The following is a 16,650-nucleotide window of genomic DNA, read 5'->3' as shown; positions in this document are numbered from 1 at the left end:
TTTACCGTTTTGTTAATTTTATTGTGTTAGTTTTTTGTTTATTTTGAGAATCAGAGATGGACCAATCCTCCCTAGGATTTAATGTTCCACCTTTTTTTTGGGGGGGGGGGGGGGGGGGGGGGGGGAGGGGAGAAAGAACACTTGATAGGAGTTGTGCTTAATTCAATCACATCAGCCCACCTTGACATAAAGTCATTTTGTGATATACATGAATACTGTTATCTGTTTCTATACATATGGCCGTAAATTTTTCCACATGAAAATTTATCTGCCATATTTCAGGTCATTAAACCAAGACGCTCTGAAAACAACACATGCCTTTTTGACTCATTCCCAGCCCACGTAGCTGTGTCACCAGCAAATTTAACATTAATACACTGCAACGGTGCCTGAACGGACCCCGGTGAAGGTCCACTGGTGACTTCTCCTGGACAGATCACTTTCCATTCAACACCAGCTTCGGTCGTCCGTTGCCAATCCAATTGATCTACACGGTTCATCTATTCCATAACCCCTAACCTTTTTTACTATTCTCCCATGAGGTACTTTGTCCAACGCCCTTTGAAAATCCAAGTAAACTACATCTACTGGATTGTCCAAAGCACTGGCTTAGTTACCTCCTCAAAGAATGGCAGTAGGTTTGTACAGCATGGCCTGTTACTGCAAACCATGCTGTCTGTTCCCAGCACTTATCCCATCTGGCCCAGGAACCTCATCAATATATAATCCTTCCATTTTCTGCACAGCAGATCCTTTACTAACTTCGATATGTGCTATGGACTACTTCACCCAGTTTACTATAATGCTACCGTACCCCTAATTTACACTCGGAAGGGGAGGAGTAAACATAATGTTCAGAAGAAAATGACAAACATCAAATTTGAAACGGCCCTAGTGTTTTGGATAAATATGAATAAATGTAGCAGAGTTTAGAGGTAGATGTGACTAATGAGAATACTGACATCACTAGAATTTCAGAATCGCAGCTGATGGCAGAGAATGGCCAAGAGCTGGAGAGAGGTGGAAGAGCTGCATTATTGATAATACACAGCAGCTATAGAAAGGGTGCAGGAAGGGATGACCTTGAAACCGTTTGGACAGAAATCAGAGATTACAGCACAGTATTCTATGTTGCTTTTTAAAATCATTATCCAATCCCCTTTTCAATATTGTTATAATCTCAGTCTCAAAAATATATTGTGAAAAAGCATTCCATGTTCCAATAATTGAAAACATTCCTTATTTCACCTTTATTCTTCTAAAAATAATCCTCATTCTGTGGCCCCTTGTTACCAATTTTACAATCAGTGGAAGCAGTCTTTCTCTGTTGACCCTTTCATAATTTTGAAACCCATTAGATTCCCTCCCCACCTTAACCGTCTCTGTTCCAGTGAAAAAAGTCTGAATTTTTCAGCCTTTCTTCATAACTATAACCTCTTTTTCCTGGTGCCATTCTAGTGAATCTTCACTGTACGCTTTCCATAGCTCTAATATTTTTCTACAATGGGATGCCCAGAACTGAACATTACTCTAACTGTCCCAACCAATGACTTGTACAAACTCGGCATCACTGCCCTCCTTTTATATTCAGCGCCCCTACATTTAAAACCCAAATTCCCATTTTTCTTTTTTTTTTTAAACCTGCACTCCCACCTTGGATCTCTCTGCTCCTCCACTCCATTCCCCAACTCAACATTCAACGACAACTCAAATGACCCTATCCTATCCAGCAGATTCCATTCAGCACGCTGCATCTGCCCCAGCTCGCCACTTAATACCAGATGGCCTCATGCGTCCCTAAGTGGCCCCACTATTCCTTTGATTATTCTTTTACTTAAGTGCTTACAAAATCCCGTTATGTTGACCAGTCTTCTTTCATATTCCCATCACAGCCTTCCTAGTTTCCCCCCTTTTTCCTTCCCTTCTATAATTCTCAATTTTCTTCGGTATTATCCCCCTGTATTTATCATGTGCCTCTTTTCTTTAAACATAATTTTTGCTCTAACCATGGAAACCCTGTTTTTACTTAGTCAAAATATATTTAATCTGTACCGTGTCCATCTCATATTTAAATCTCTCCCACTGCTGGTTCACTGTTTGATCTGCCATTTTATTTTCTAAACAATTAATCTGGGCTCGGCCCTCTTCCAGCCCACTGAAATTAGCTCATTGCCAGTCCAACCTGTTTATCTTGCATGCTTCTCTTTTCTTATATTCAGTTTGACTCTAATCAGATTACGCTTCCTAAATGTTTACCTGTCTTCAGGTGACGGCTTATGTGTTCTGCTTTGTTACCCAGAACCAAGCCTGGCACTGCGCCCTCGATTTCTTTCCCACTATTAGGTGATCTATAATGCACTACCAATATGGTAACAGATCCCTTATTAACTCAACTCAGATTCTGAGAACCATCAATAAAAACTCTCTTCTTTAGGTCTGTAATGGAGTCGTTCACAAAGATCTGAGTGATAAGGGCATCAAAGTATTAAATGGTAACGACTAACACCTGTCAGCACAAGGTGAGCAGGTGGACAGGGAACTATTCGACCTGCTAAAGAAGGCTGCAGAAAATGGTCACGTGCTAATTAAAGGGGTTTCAACATACTGGAGGTTGATTGGGGGAGGTCATCCAAGACAAAGGGTGAACGATACAAACAGATTTCCTGATACAACCCCTGAAGCAGGCAGCTGGAGCCGAGGCTGTGTTGAGTTCGGTGCTTGGTGACCCAACAGAGCTGGTTAGTGGCCTGGAGACAGGTGACTGCCCATGATCTGGTGATTGTAGAATTGTTAAGATTCGATTTTGGAGTCTTGTAGAAAATTATTCAGGAAACCAGACCTCAAAAGAAGAAAGATGGATCGACTTCAAGTCATTCACCAGGATAAGGAAAAACAGGATATTTCATTTTTTTTAAATGAAAACCTGAGTTGGACCTAGAGCAGTGGCTTACTAAGATTAGACGGTACCTAAAAAAAAAGGAGAAATACTTTATAAACGATACAAGGAAACAAAAAATTGTGAGAATCATGATTCATACAAAAGTCAACCAAAGATCAGAAAAAGGAAAACTGAAAGAGAGAAATTGCAAAAGCAGCAAGAGGGACCCAAAAAAATGTTAACATTTAAATAGGTTGCCTTAACGGTGAAAGCACAATTGATGAACAGGGGAGTCCAATGAAGGATAAATTGAGTAAAACTACTCCAAGTGATCAGGATATGGCAGATATACTGAATGGGTTCTTCACATCAGGTTTCACAAACGCCAGCACATACAGTAGCACAGGCAGAAGTTAGTGAAGGATGTGCTGTGCAGAAGATCGGATTAAATGTCTATAAGGCTCCCGGGCCAGATGGGCTAAGTCCTTGAATTGTTAAGAAGTAAGAGGAAATTAATGTTGCTTTGGCAGATATTTTTCTGAACTCCATTAATACCCATGTTGGAATATTCAAAATAGGAGAACGACACACTCACGGTAATTGCAGTTAGCCCAACTTCACACCGGGAAAAATATTTGCAGACAGTCTAAGGGTTGCTATAAATGATCAGCTCAAGAGCACAGGTATGATAGGATGCATTCAGCGTGGTTTAGCAGTAATATGCCATGCCTTACAAGCCTACTGGGATTCTTTGAGGAGGTAATTCAGTAGATATCATTCACCTGGCTTTCCAAAAAGCATGCAACAAGATTCCTCATGCAAGACTAGTGGGGAAGGTTGAGTCTCGGTGAATACAAATATTGCCTATTTGGATTGATTGGACTGGAAACAGAAGAGAGAGGCTGGTAATAAATGGAGAACAATCTGTGCCAAGTTTGAGATCATCTATTTGGCCTAGGAGGAATTTCAGGTTAATTTATATCATGATGTTAAGTTAAATTTCACATAGCTAGGGATTAACTCCCATCTGGTTCATACGTTAGATTCATTAGCTAGGACCAGACGAAGTAGCAAACAGACGTGCATTTCTCACATACCATATCAGTTTGAGACAATGGGATTCACTATCACATCTGACAGAGGAATTGGATGTAACGCTAGAATGGCTTCCATTTATGAAGGACAGGGGTTCTAGCTGGCCAGACAGTATGTTCCTATGCCTCCCACACCAAGTGGGGAGGGGTAATTTAGATTGTTGACCAATGAGCCAATCCTCGACAGAGCATTGGGGGAGGGCAAAGATTGAGCTTCTTGACTCGCTCGCTCTCTCACTTGTGGTGGAAAGACAGTCTGCATGCAGTTTGAATGTGAAACAGTCAGTAGAGAACTTTTTTCTGAAGTTAGTGCCAGTAAGTTCAGGGAATACGAACTTGAAGTTAGGGCCATATCGAGGGTGAACTTAACGTAATTTATTATAGAGAAAGAATTTCACTGAAAACTTGTTATTTTCATCAGAGATGTATTTTGATTTTTAAAAAGTTTGTTTGTTTACAATTGGCCTCACTGGAATGTTTATTAATCTGCTTTCCAGAAGATAGGCAAAATGCACATGGGGTACGTGAGAGATCACAGAATCCAATACACACAAAGAGGGGTCTTAGTGTTATATTCCCCAGGGCACGTTATCAGACAACCAGATAATGGGAAGTACAAGAGATGACCGGTGACACTGAACCAGAGAGAGTATCTAGTGTGGACCTGAAACTGGTAACATTCTGCCAGAGAGAAAGCAAATAGTGCACTTCCACAAGAACCTTTGTTCACAATAATTGTAAATGAAGCGATATTAAGTTTAGTGATGATACAAAGCTATGTGGGCAAGTAAAAAAGGAGAAAGATTATCTTCAGGGGCATTTGGACAAATTTTAATAGGTGGGCCAAGATGTGGTAAATAGATTTTAACATGGGATGATGCATAAAGGAACAGGTAACAATAAACATGTGCTTAACAAGAAAGCATCCAATTTAATCACCGCTGGCAGAACCTTAAAAGGATTTGGGAGTTGTCAATCTATTTTAATTAATGTATTAAAAACAGTACATCTAGCACGCTCAAATGTCACACTCCAGACATTACACTTTGTTGCAGATGCAAATGCTGGTTGATGGACGAGCATATTCTAATCTGCAAAGTTCTCTGACCAAACAAAAGCCCCAGCTCAAAGGGTTACAGCTCCTCCGTAACATAATACAACGTGCATTACATAGTCTTACTTGCCTGACCTTAGAAAACAGCACATCTTCCAACTGTGAGCAACACCATGGGAGATCCACTAGTTTGTATAAAGTTATTACCTGCTCCTATATCCTTCACACACACCAGATGTCACATTTTGTATGAAACACTAACAAATCACAACTGAACAATCTTAAAAAAAAGTGTACAAGAAAAAATATTTCCTGCTTTTTTTTCTAACATTGGGATAACCTGGAGAGGTTGTTGAGATAATGAGGAAAGTATCCAAATGGCTGCCAATCCAGAAAAACAATTAGCCTCTAAATGATCCTAGGAACTATTTAGACCACTACCCAAGAGTACCTGAGCAATGACCATAGAGGGAAAACCATGAAAGCACCTGGTCAGTGTGATGTAGTTATCAATCAGGCAAATTGGGTACCAGAATGCATCTAGAGGGCACAAGTGAGAACGAGTTATGTTGACAATGTACAGATCAATGGTAAGGTCAGTTCTAGAGTACGGTGTGCAGTTTTAGTCACCCTACTTCAAAAGGGATTTAAATATATTGGAAAGGTTCACAGAAGTGCATAAGGGATGATCCAAGGCTTAGGAAACTCAGTTATGAGGACTCAAGGGGCTAAACTTATTTTCATCGAAAAGAAATTGAGGGAAGACATGATATAGGGTCTTCAATATCATGAAAGGTTGAAGCAAGACATATGTTTAACTTCGACAGTGAGCACAGACAGAAGTATAACATTCACAAGCCTGCAGCAAACTTAGAGATTACAATACACTTATCTACACTGTCTCACCTGTCTCACCTGTCATCGATCTGCCTAGTTAAAGATTTTATCCAGCTCATTTTATACACCCCTTGTTACTACAAGATCACCTCCCTCTCCTCCCCTCAACACCCCGGTTAATAACGGCAGTGAATTTGACTAATTTGTTGATGGAAATTAGAAACAGTAGTGTTCCCAGCACCAATTCCTAGGACACCCTAAACATTACTACGCCACCCAATCAGCTGTCAGCTCCCCTTCCTTCATTCCCCAATCTGGTATTATTCCTTAATGTAAAAGCTCTTCCCTACCCTTCAGCCAATTTCTTACCCCTTTCCAAGTTTTTCCTTGAATTTCCACTGATTCGGGCTTCTGTGGCAGCCTTTCTTGAGGAACGTACGTCAAATACTTTTTGAGAGTCCAGGTATACTACATCATGAACAACTTACATTTATAGGGCGCCTTTAACATAGTAAAACATCCCAAGGCGCTTCACAGGAGCGTTATCAGACAAAATTTAACACCGAGCCACAGTGAAATATTAGGACAGGTAACCAAAAGTTTGGACTAAGAGGTAGGTTTTAAGGAGATACTTAAAGGAGGAGAGAGGTAAAGAGGTGGAGGGGTTCAGGGAGGGAATTCCAGAGCTTAGGGCCTAGGCAGCTCAAGACACAGCCACTAATGGTGCATCGATTACAATCGGGGACGTGTAAGAGGCAAGAATTGGAGGAGCACAGAGATCTCAGAGGGTTGTATCTCGGGACATCCATCACCCATCGCCCCTGCGCTCGTTGACCTACATTGGCTCCCGGACCGGGAGCACCTTGATTTTAAAACGATCATCATGTTTTCAAATCCCTCCATGGCCTTGCCCCTCCCTATCTCTGTAACCTCCTTCAGCCCTACAACCCTCCAAAATCTCTGCGCTCCTCCATAAATGCAAGTTGTTGTTGTTGTAGGGCTGGAGGAGGTTACAGACATAGGGAGGGGCGAGGCCATGGAGCGGTTTGAACACAAGGATGAGCATTTTAAAATCAAAGTGTTGCCGGACTGGGAGCCAATGTAGGTCAGCAAGCACAGGGGTGATGGGTGAGCAGGACATGGTGTGAGTTAGGATATCGGCAGCAGAGTTTTGGATGAGCGCAAGTTTATTAGTTTATAAAGCTTCCCACAGTCTACTTGGGAAGTCACTTTCGCCAAAAAAGTCAGTTAGGCAAGATCTTGTCCTTTAGAAGCCACAATAGCTGTTCATTAAATTGGTACTGGACAAATAATTCTGAAGAATGCTCCCAATATTGAATTCCATTATTTTACCCGAACCTGATGTAAGGCTAGTGAGTCCATTTTGCCACTTTTTTTTGGAACATGGGTTATATTATCTTGTTTCTAATAAAGCAGGACCTCTCCACCATTCATTCATCAACTCTCCCTTGATAGTTGTCAGCACTTCATAAATCTCATCCCATGTGTGCATTAGTACCCTATGATAAATACCGCCCATTCCTAGCATTGCCTTTGTTTTAAGTTGTTTGAGCTTGGTTAGCACCTCACTGATAGCAATGTTGAAGTCACTAATTGTTGTTGGATATTATCAACTGCCTGTACCACAATGATTTCAAGATCCTCTAGGATATTGATGCACTACATGCAAGTTATTTTTATTTATGTTTCAACTATTTTGTCTTCAAATTCACCACTTTCAAAAAACAAAAACGTCCCAACTCCCTCTAACTTACAATTCATCTCATTTATTTTTCTGACATACATTCAACATTGTGATTCCCAGGTAAAATTAAATTTAATCACTAGTGCCTCGGAGCTGCCACCACTTCTATATTATGGTTACCACAGCAATCACTTAAAAACCCAGTCAAAATGCTTGTGGGATCCTTAGCACACAGAGCTAAAAGAAATCTCATACCATTTACTGGTGCTGATTCTGTTATCAAAGCTTTCCAAGTTTCCATTTCCATTACTGAAGTTACCAATGATTAAACTATTGCTTGTACATAACATGCATCAAATAATATACGATCATCTTCACCCAGCCCCAATTGTTAAACCCGTGTTCCACCTGCTTTTTAAACTCGAGCCAGGCCTTCCCTTCTGATATTAAATCAGTTTAATTAATGCCCAAGTTATCGAGCACATATAAAGCTAGCCTTCCTCCTCTCTTTTGAATCCTTCCTGAACAACCTGTCTCCTGTATACTGAATTCTACTGGGGAAAGTGGATGTTTCATAATTTACAGCTGAATGTTTCTTTAACTCAACCATCTTGTTCCAAATGCTTCTGACATTCACATTTTTTTTATATTTGTTTTTGGGATTTTGACAATGTTGACAAGGTCACATATATAGCATATTCCTAGTTCTGCAATATATGACACTCCAGTGCAGTACTGAAGGAATGCTGCACTGAGAGGTGCCATCTTTTGGATGAGACGTTAAACCGAGGCCCCATCTGCACTCTCAGATGGACATAAAAGATCCCGTGGCACTATTTTGAAGAAGAGTAGGGGAGTTCTCCCCAGTGTCCTGGCTAATATTTATCCCTCAACGAACACCTAAAATACAGATGATCTGGTCATTATCACGCTGCTGTTTGTGGGACCTTGCAGTGTGCAAACTGGCTACTGCCTTTCCCTACATCACAACAGTGACTACACTTCAAAAGTACTTAATTGGCTGTAAACGCATTGGGTAGTGAAAGGCGCTATGTAAATGCAAGTTCTTCCTTTTTGTGCTAAAAGGCGGTAGGTCTTGAACTACTTCTTTGAAAGGCACTTTTGTCTTAAATGCTTTAGTCCTCTTTCCCCGGATTTATTTCTGACTTAAGTTATTCACTTCCTCTTGACCACTTTTCAACCCCTGCTAATCTATAATTTAATTTGTATCACCTCCTGCAAGACAAATACAGATGAGGAAAGCCATTGACCCATTGTAATTCATCCATCCAGAAATACCCACTGGATCAGAATCTAATTACAGAACTCTTCACTTCTAACTTAAAGAAGATTTCTTTTCCTTCCTCCACAGTAACATCTGTTCTCTCTGATCCTGCCCTGATCAACTGCAACCAATTTTCCTCAACAATTTGATTCACTCTCAAAGAGCATGTCAGCTATTTACAAACACCACTTGATTAGCTGGGCAGCCACTAATTTGTAACTAAGAGAGTGTGGAGAGAGGTTAAGAGAAATTTATTTCTGCAAGAAATTGTTGTTAAGAGCATAGAATGATTTGCACAGAGTGGCTGAGGCAGAGACCAAAGCATATTTTCAGGGAAAATTGGATGAATATTTGAAGATACAGAACAAGCGGAGAGGCCAAGGCAGCGGGATTAGTTTTGGATTGCTCTAGCAGAGAGCTGGCACAGACTCGATGGGTTGAATGACCTCCTTCTGTGCTACAAACCTCTATTTACTTCCATAATTCTATTCACTTCATTTAAGAGATCAAGAATAACCCAGGATACACAGGAATAAGTCACTCTCCATCTTCCTGGCAATATCGGTGATCCTACCTTTCAGCATCTCTTCCCAAAGTCATTAATTGCCAAGTTGGCAAATACAAGCAGCCCCTCAGCACTAGCCCATCCCCAATCTTTTCAATATTTACAATCGTGGTCTTAAAGCACAAGTAGCCACCCAGAAATCACACCATTGACGGATCCCCCAAAACAACTTGAGGACATACAGAACCTTTAAAGTACAAAATGTCCAGAGGCACTTACAAAGTAGCAACAAGAGGAACATAATGTCAAACCGGAAAAGAGGGTTTAGGAGTGGCACTGAAGCCTAGGGTTAAAAGGTGGACTTTAAGGAGGTTTTCAAAGGAAGGCAAAGCAATCGAGAGCCAGAGGGGTTATGAAGAGAGTTCCAGAGTGTAGGGCTAAGACAACAAAGAGGGGGAGACACACAGGAGGCCAGAGGCAGAGAACCAAACGTGGGCATGGGGATGTAGGAGTTTACACAGATTTGGGTGGTGTGAGGCTATAGCGGGGATGAACATAGGAACAGACGTAGGTCATTCAGCCCCTTGAACCTATTAGGGAGGATTTTAAATGCAAGGTTGGGGGGACAGGGTGCCCTGAAGGGTCAGCGAGGGCAGGGTAAAGGGAGAGCGGGACTTAATGTGAGACAGGACACATGTGGCTGCGTTTTGAACAGGTTGGAATTTATGGAGGATAGAAGAAGAGGAGCAGGAAAGAGAGCGTCGAATGAATGAGTCTGGAGGTGACAGATGCACAAATAACTGTTCCAGCAGCCGAGGGGCTGAGGTGTGCCGCAGAAATGAATATATGTGGTCTTGGTGATTAATAGAATGTAGGGCTTGAATCTCCGCTCAAGGTCGAACAGGACACAGAGATTGTGCATTGGTCCTGCGCTGCCTGGGATGGTGGGCGAGGAGGGGGGGGGGCGGAGTCAGTGACAGGAAAACAAGGGGTTTGATCTTCCTGATGTTCAGCTGAAGGAAGTTGCAACTCATTCATGATGATATCAGACAGACAGTCTGATAGCAGAGGGATGATAATGGTGTTGAGAGAAATAGGAGGTCAAACTCGGTGCAATCAGCATAGATATGGAAGATGACCCTTTGCTTGCAGAAGAAAAGCAACACATAGATGAGGAAATGGATCCTTGAGATACCCTGAAGGTGATGGTGCAGGGAAGGGAGGATAAGCTATTGCAGCAGATGCACTAGTTCGATCAAGATACAACACAACGTCAGCCCCATACAGCTGAACAACAGAGGAGAGTTGGCGGATAAGGCCAGTGTGATCAACTGTTTAGAATACTGCTTAAAGATTGAAGAGGGCAATGAGGGATAACACATCACAGTCACAGAGGAAGACATTCATGACTTGGGCTAGGATGGTCCCAGTGACATGACAGGAAGCCCATTTGGAGAGATTCGAACAGGGAGTTTCAGGAGCGAAGCGCAGAGCTGGGAGGTGATGACATGCTCCCTTTTCTTTTGTTCCCCGAAGCTGTTCTGAGTTCTTCAAATTTCTCTTCCTCAAATCATTCATGCTAATGGTGCGTGGAATCTATTTGATGCCATTATTTCCCATGTTATTCAATTGTTCTTGCCTTTAAACCCAATCATTGATGTAGCCCAATCCCTGTCTGCTCTCTCCATCTTCTCCACTGTCAGCACTTCCCAACATGCTTTCATGTACCTTGTCTGGTCCCGTCCCTAGCTATGTATCACCTATGAACCCTTCACAGTACCTAATCCCCGAACATACAAACCCTATGCTCCCAATTCCAGCACTCGCCACACAATAGCCCTGTCTGAACTCCTCAGCTCCAAGTCTAGTACACACAAACCTCTGCTCCTATTTCACTTTCCATTCCCTTATGCAACCACAGTTCTGATCTACAAGTATGTGTAAACGTCTCAGAATTTCGAAATATCCTTAACATAGACTTGTTTTCAAACTCAAAATCATCTGGCTATTCTCAACTCTCCTGGTTAACACAATGCACCCTTCCCACTTAGGCTGCCATTTCACACTCAATCCAACTCACCATTCAATTACTGTTAAAAAAAATGTTAAACTATTGTGGACAGATGGGAAGTAGGTGCAATCCTCACCATGGCAACATGACAGGGGAGGGAAAGAGACAGGAAGAAAGCAAAAAAGCAAGAAAAGGAAGGAAGGAAAGCAAGAGAAAAAGAGACACAGAATCAACCCTGAGGTGCTTGTGCATTTTAGTGGCCAGCTCCAAACCTGGCAGAAACTGAGGAACACATCACCCACCCATCTGCAGTTAGTCAGGGGGGGGGGGGGGGGGGGGGGAGAGGAGAGGATGAGGAAGGAAAAATAGAGCAGTTAAGAAAATAAAAGGGATTTTATAACTAATGTAAAAAGTTAGGCCTCTCTTACATACAAATCAGGTTTATTATTTCTCCAACCACAACTATTAAATCAGCACCTAAAATATCAAAGTCTATTTAAACCACATATGCAGTGATACAGAGTGTTATTTTAATTTGCATAATCCTGTTTCACTCTGTCCCTGAAACAGCTTCAATTAACACTCTGAAAATTGATGATTTTAATAGTTTATCCCACAACTGAACTGAATTTTCTCACTGTGATTCCAACACTATAATTAAAATTGAATTTTAAAAAGTGACAGCTTTGTGGGCAGTCTGAAGTGGGAAAAGAGATGTGGTTACTAACTACAGACTGCGGTGACCTTCCTGGTCTGTGGCGAGTCAATCCCTAGTTTGTGTTGAATTAGCCAAGGACAACAAGGGAGGAAGTGCAATTGGCCTACATAAGAAATAAGAGCAGGAGTAGGCCATATGGCTCCTCGAACTTGCACCGCCATTCAGTAAGATCATGGCTGGTCTTTGACCTCATCTCCACTTTCCTGCCCGATCCCCATATCCCTTAATTCCCTCACAGTCCAAAAATCTATCAATTTCAGCTTTGAATATACTGAACGACTGAGCATCCACAGCCCTCTAGGGTAGAGAATTCCAAAGATTCACCACCCTGAGTGAAGAAATTCCTCCTCAACTCAGTCCTAAATGGCCCACCTCTTATCCTGAGACTATGCCCCCTAGTTCTAGAGCCTCTCCGCATCTACCCTGTCAAGCCCTCTAAGAATTTTATAATAAACTCTGGAGAATATAGGCCCGTTCGACTCAATCTCTCATCAAAGGACAACCCTCTGATCTCAGGAATCAATCTAGTGAACCGTTGTTGCACCGGCTCTAAGGCCTGTGTTCCAAGGTTAGGAAGGGTTAAAAAAACACAGCATGGGCTGCTAATGATTGCTATCCAATCACTTACTGGGAAACGTGCATGTTTTGTCTTGCATAAGGACAGGCCTATCAAATGGCCTGCCAACATTCGCGATCCATGCTCACACCAGAAAAGCAACACCTCGAAGTATACCAGAGGCTGCCCCCATCTCTGGAACTGTATCCCGCAGCGGGTCAGCATCCTTGAGCCCCGACCCCCAGAGAGGGCCAGTGTCCCTGGGCCCAGAACTTCAGCAAGGGCCAGCGCACCTGGGCCTTGAAGCTCGGTGCCCCCGACCCACGGGGGAGGGCTGGCGCCCCAGGGGCCCTGAACCCCAGCACCCCTGGGGCCCGAACCCCAGCGAGGGTAAGCACCTTCAGGAGAGAAGGGATGGCAAATCAAAGAGCTAGTGTTCATTTTAAACCTATGTCACTTCTAACTGAGGTAGTTGAGTAATTCAGTTGGATTAGTGTGGAGCACAGTGCTTTTAAGAATAGAAACCAAACCATCGTGGAACTATTTTAGCCACATCATGGAGGAGTAAAGGAGAACCTGGACCAGATTAAAAATGGAGCACTTCATTTTTGTTTAACAGTTCAGAGGGAGAGAATAAGCTGTAGAAGCAAATAATTGGAGTCAACTGGTCATGAAGGAGGATAGAGAAAACGTCAGACATGCATTGAATGTAGAAAAAAAATTACAAATTAAATTGAAAAAGGTTACATTATTAAGCGAACAAAATTAGTCATGTAGAACTATCTTGGAGCTAAGCATTTAGAAAAGGAGACAAACAAAAGAAACTGAATGATTGTAGTTTTAGACAGGCTAGGGTGAATAATTTGCTTAACATTGGTAATTTCTAAGGAATAAATGACATTAGAATTTTTACGGGCAGTGTTGCTCTTGGAGAAGAGCATCAGAACAAAATGAACTGCGACTTTTTCTTGTGACAAGTTGAATGACGTGAATGGGGATGGTTTTAGCTTTAAATATTAAAAAGAGGTAAGATCTATGATATGGATTTTTCAATTACTGAAGAATTTCAGAAAATCCTTACAGAGCAAATATTGATTGCAGACGGGGCTAAGGTGCTTAGTGTCATAAGTGAATTTTGGTCAACCCATCAGGACACCTGAATTGACAGTTCAGTAACTGTCAATAAAACAACAACTTGCATTTATATAGCGCCTTTAATGTAGTAAAACTTCCCAAGGCGCTTCACAGAAGGGTTATCAGACAAATTTTGACAACGAGCCACATAATGAGATATTAGGACAGGTGACCAAAAGGTTTTAAGGGGTAACTTAAAGGAGGCGAGAGAGGTGGAGAGGTTTAGGAAGGGAATTCCAGAACTTCGGGCCTAGGCAGCTGAAGGCACGGTCATCAATGGTGGAGCAATGAAAATTGGGGATGCGCAAGGGGCCAGAATCAGAGGAATGTCAATGGATGTTATTTATATGGACTTCCAGAAGGCATTTGATAAGGTCCCACATAAGAGACTGTTAGCTAAGATAGAAGCCCATGGAATTAAGGGAAAAGTACGGACCTGGTTAGGAAGTTGGCTGAGCGAAAGGCGACAGAGAGTAGGGATAATGGGAAGGTACTCACAATGGCAGGATGTGACTAGTGCAGTCCCGCAGGGATCTGTCTTGGAGCCTCAATTATTCACAATATTTATTAACGACTTAGATGAAGGCATAGAAAGTCTCATATCTAAGTTTGCCGATGACACAAAGATTGGTGGCATTGTAAGCAGTGTAAATAAAAACATAAAATTACAAAGCGATATTGATAGATTAGGTGAATGGGCAAAACTGTGGCAAATGGAATTCAATGTAGACAAATATGAGGTCATCCACTTTGGATCAAAAAAGGATAGAACTTTCTAAATGGTAAAAAGTTAAAAACAGTGGATGTCCAAAGGGACTTAGGGGTTCAGGTACATAGATCATTGAAGTGTCATGAACAGGTGCAGAAAATAATCAAAAAGGCTAATGGAATGCTGGCCTTTATATCTAGAGGACTGGAGTACAAGGGGGCAGAAGTGATGCTGTAGCGAAACAAAACCCTGGTTAGACCGCACCTGGAGTACTGTGAGCAGTTCTGGGCACCGCACCTTCGGAAGGACATACTGACCTTGGAGGGAGTGCAGCGTAGGTTTGATACCCGGACTTCAATGGTTAAGTTACGAGGAGAGATTACACAAATTGGGGTTGCATTCTCTAGAGTTTCGAAGGTTATGGGGTGATCTGATCGAAGTTTATAAGATATTAAGGGGAACAGATAGGGTGGATAGAGAGAAACTATTTCCGCTGATTGGGGATTTTAGGAGTAGGGGGCACAGTCTAAAAATTAGAGCCAGACCTTTCAGGAGCGAGATTAGAAAACATTTCTACACACAAAGGGTTGTAGAAGTTTGGAACTCTCTTCTGCAAACAGCAATTGATACTAGCTCAATTGCTAAATTTAAATTTGAGATAGATAGCTTTTTGGCAACCAAAGGTATTAAGGGATATGGGCCAAAGGCAGGTATATGGAGTTAGATCACAGATCAGCCATGATCTTATCAAATGGCGGAGCAGGCACGAGGGGCTGAATGGCCTACTCCTGTTCCTATGTTCCTATCTCGGAGGGTTGTAGGGATGGAGGAGATAGGGAGGGGCGAGGCCATGGAGGATTTGAACACAAGGATGAGAATTTTAAAATCAAGGCATTGCCAGACCAAGAGTGAATGTCAGTCAGCAAGAGCAGGGGTGATAGGTGAACGGGACTTGGTGTAAGTTAGGACACGGGCAGCAACAAAGGGGCTTCTGAATCTATTTGATGCTGATCCTGCTATTCACCACATGTGCACTCACACCCCTAGTTCCCATTTAACTACACGAGGAACACACAAACTGATGTGCTCCCATTTTAATAAAAAAAACATATGGTCAATCACATGCATTTTACATCTGACAATCAGGATATTAGATGGACTGACCTGTCAAAGATAATGAGTATAAGCCACACTGTACACTAAGGTTTCGATAATCCCAAAATACATTACATTTATAAAAAACTGCTGAGTGCGCTGTATCATTCCACTAACACGGGTAATGATAAGCCATCTCCATGCTATAAGGACAAATGCATAGATAGTGGAACATTTGGATTACATTCTATAAAACTGCAATAAAGTAGAAAGATTGTGAATAAATGCTGCAATCACAGTTGCAACGTTTTATCATTCTGGGTTTTTTTTTTGAGGAGAGATGGCAAACAAAGCATGCTGCAGTGCACACTCAGTTGTAAAATATAACAAGCTACACTGCACATGTTCCGCGGAGGGGGGCAGCTGTACCGAGTCAGATGGATAGGAAGATAATGAAGCACAAAACATGTGATCAAACAGAACTGAACTACCAGAGCTTGTACACATACAATACGCAACAGCTTAAAGTCTGATAATTAGAATCCATAATAAATACGAGTAAGTCACAGGCTAATTGCTACACAACAGTTTAGCGCGGAACTGACAGACTCAATGACAAGCCAAATGGCAAAGCATTACCTCCACTGACTGATAAATCAAAAAACGATTTTTCCTGCACACCTTCATTGCTGTAGCAGGAGAGATGTAGCACGTTAACGGTCCATGCACCATTCAAAGCCATCACCGTGCCGAGGAGGCAAGGGGGCACAGATTGCCTGGCCAGCCCCTCCAGTGGGGTAGAGCAAGGAGCCAAGGGCACAGCGTGCGGCAGATGGAACTCATCCCTTTTTCTCTGGTAACGGTAAAAGGATACAGTCGTAATGATCCGGACTGGGTTCCAATCGCCAAGATTTTCTGTACTGGATCGAAAGCCATGGCTGAAGGCTGATATGGAAATCCATGTCGAACCGTCTGACATCACAAGTAGCAGCAGCAAAGCCCAGGTACAAGAGGGAGAAAACGGGGATTAACAGGATACAGTGACAGCAAAATCCATGATACAAGAGGA

At 42.2% G+C, this 16,650-nt stretch overlaps 1 protein-coding gene across 10 annotated transcripts in view; it reads right to left on the bottom strand.

Annotated features, from left to right (window-relative positions):
• The window catches only part of stxbp5a (syntaxin binding protein 5a (tomosyn)), a 222,771-nt gene that overhangs the window by 203,444 nt on the left and 2,677 nt on the right, over positions 1 to 16,650 (bottom strand). For all 10 annotated transcript variants that reach the window (XM_067989326.1, XM_067989327.1, XM_067989330.1 and 7 more), the window contains exon 2: positions 16,456 to 16,553. In XM_067989326.1, coding sequence (XP_067845427.1) covers positions 16,456 to 16,553 — 98 coding nt within the window. The remainder of the gene's footprint in view (positions 1 to 16,455; positions 16,554 to 16,650) is intronic.

The sequence above is a fragment of the Heptranchias perlo genome, chromosome 8 (genome assembly GCF_035084215.1).
Source record: "Heptranchias perlo isolate sHepPer1 chromosome 8, sHepPer1.hap1, whole genome shotgun sequence".
NCBI lineage: Eukaryota > Metazoa > Chordata > Chondrichthyes > Hexanchiformes > Hexanchidae > Heptranchias > Heptranchias perlo.
Note: the sequence above shows the minus strand (reverse complement) of the source record. Positions and strands in the feature narration are given on the sequence as shown.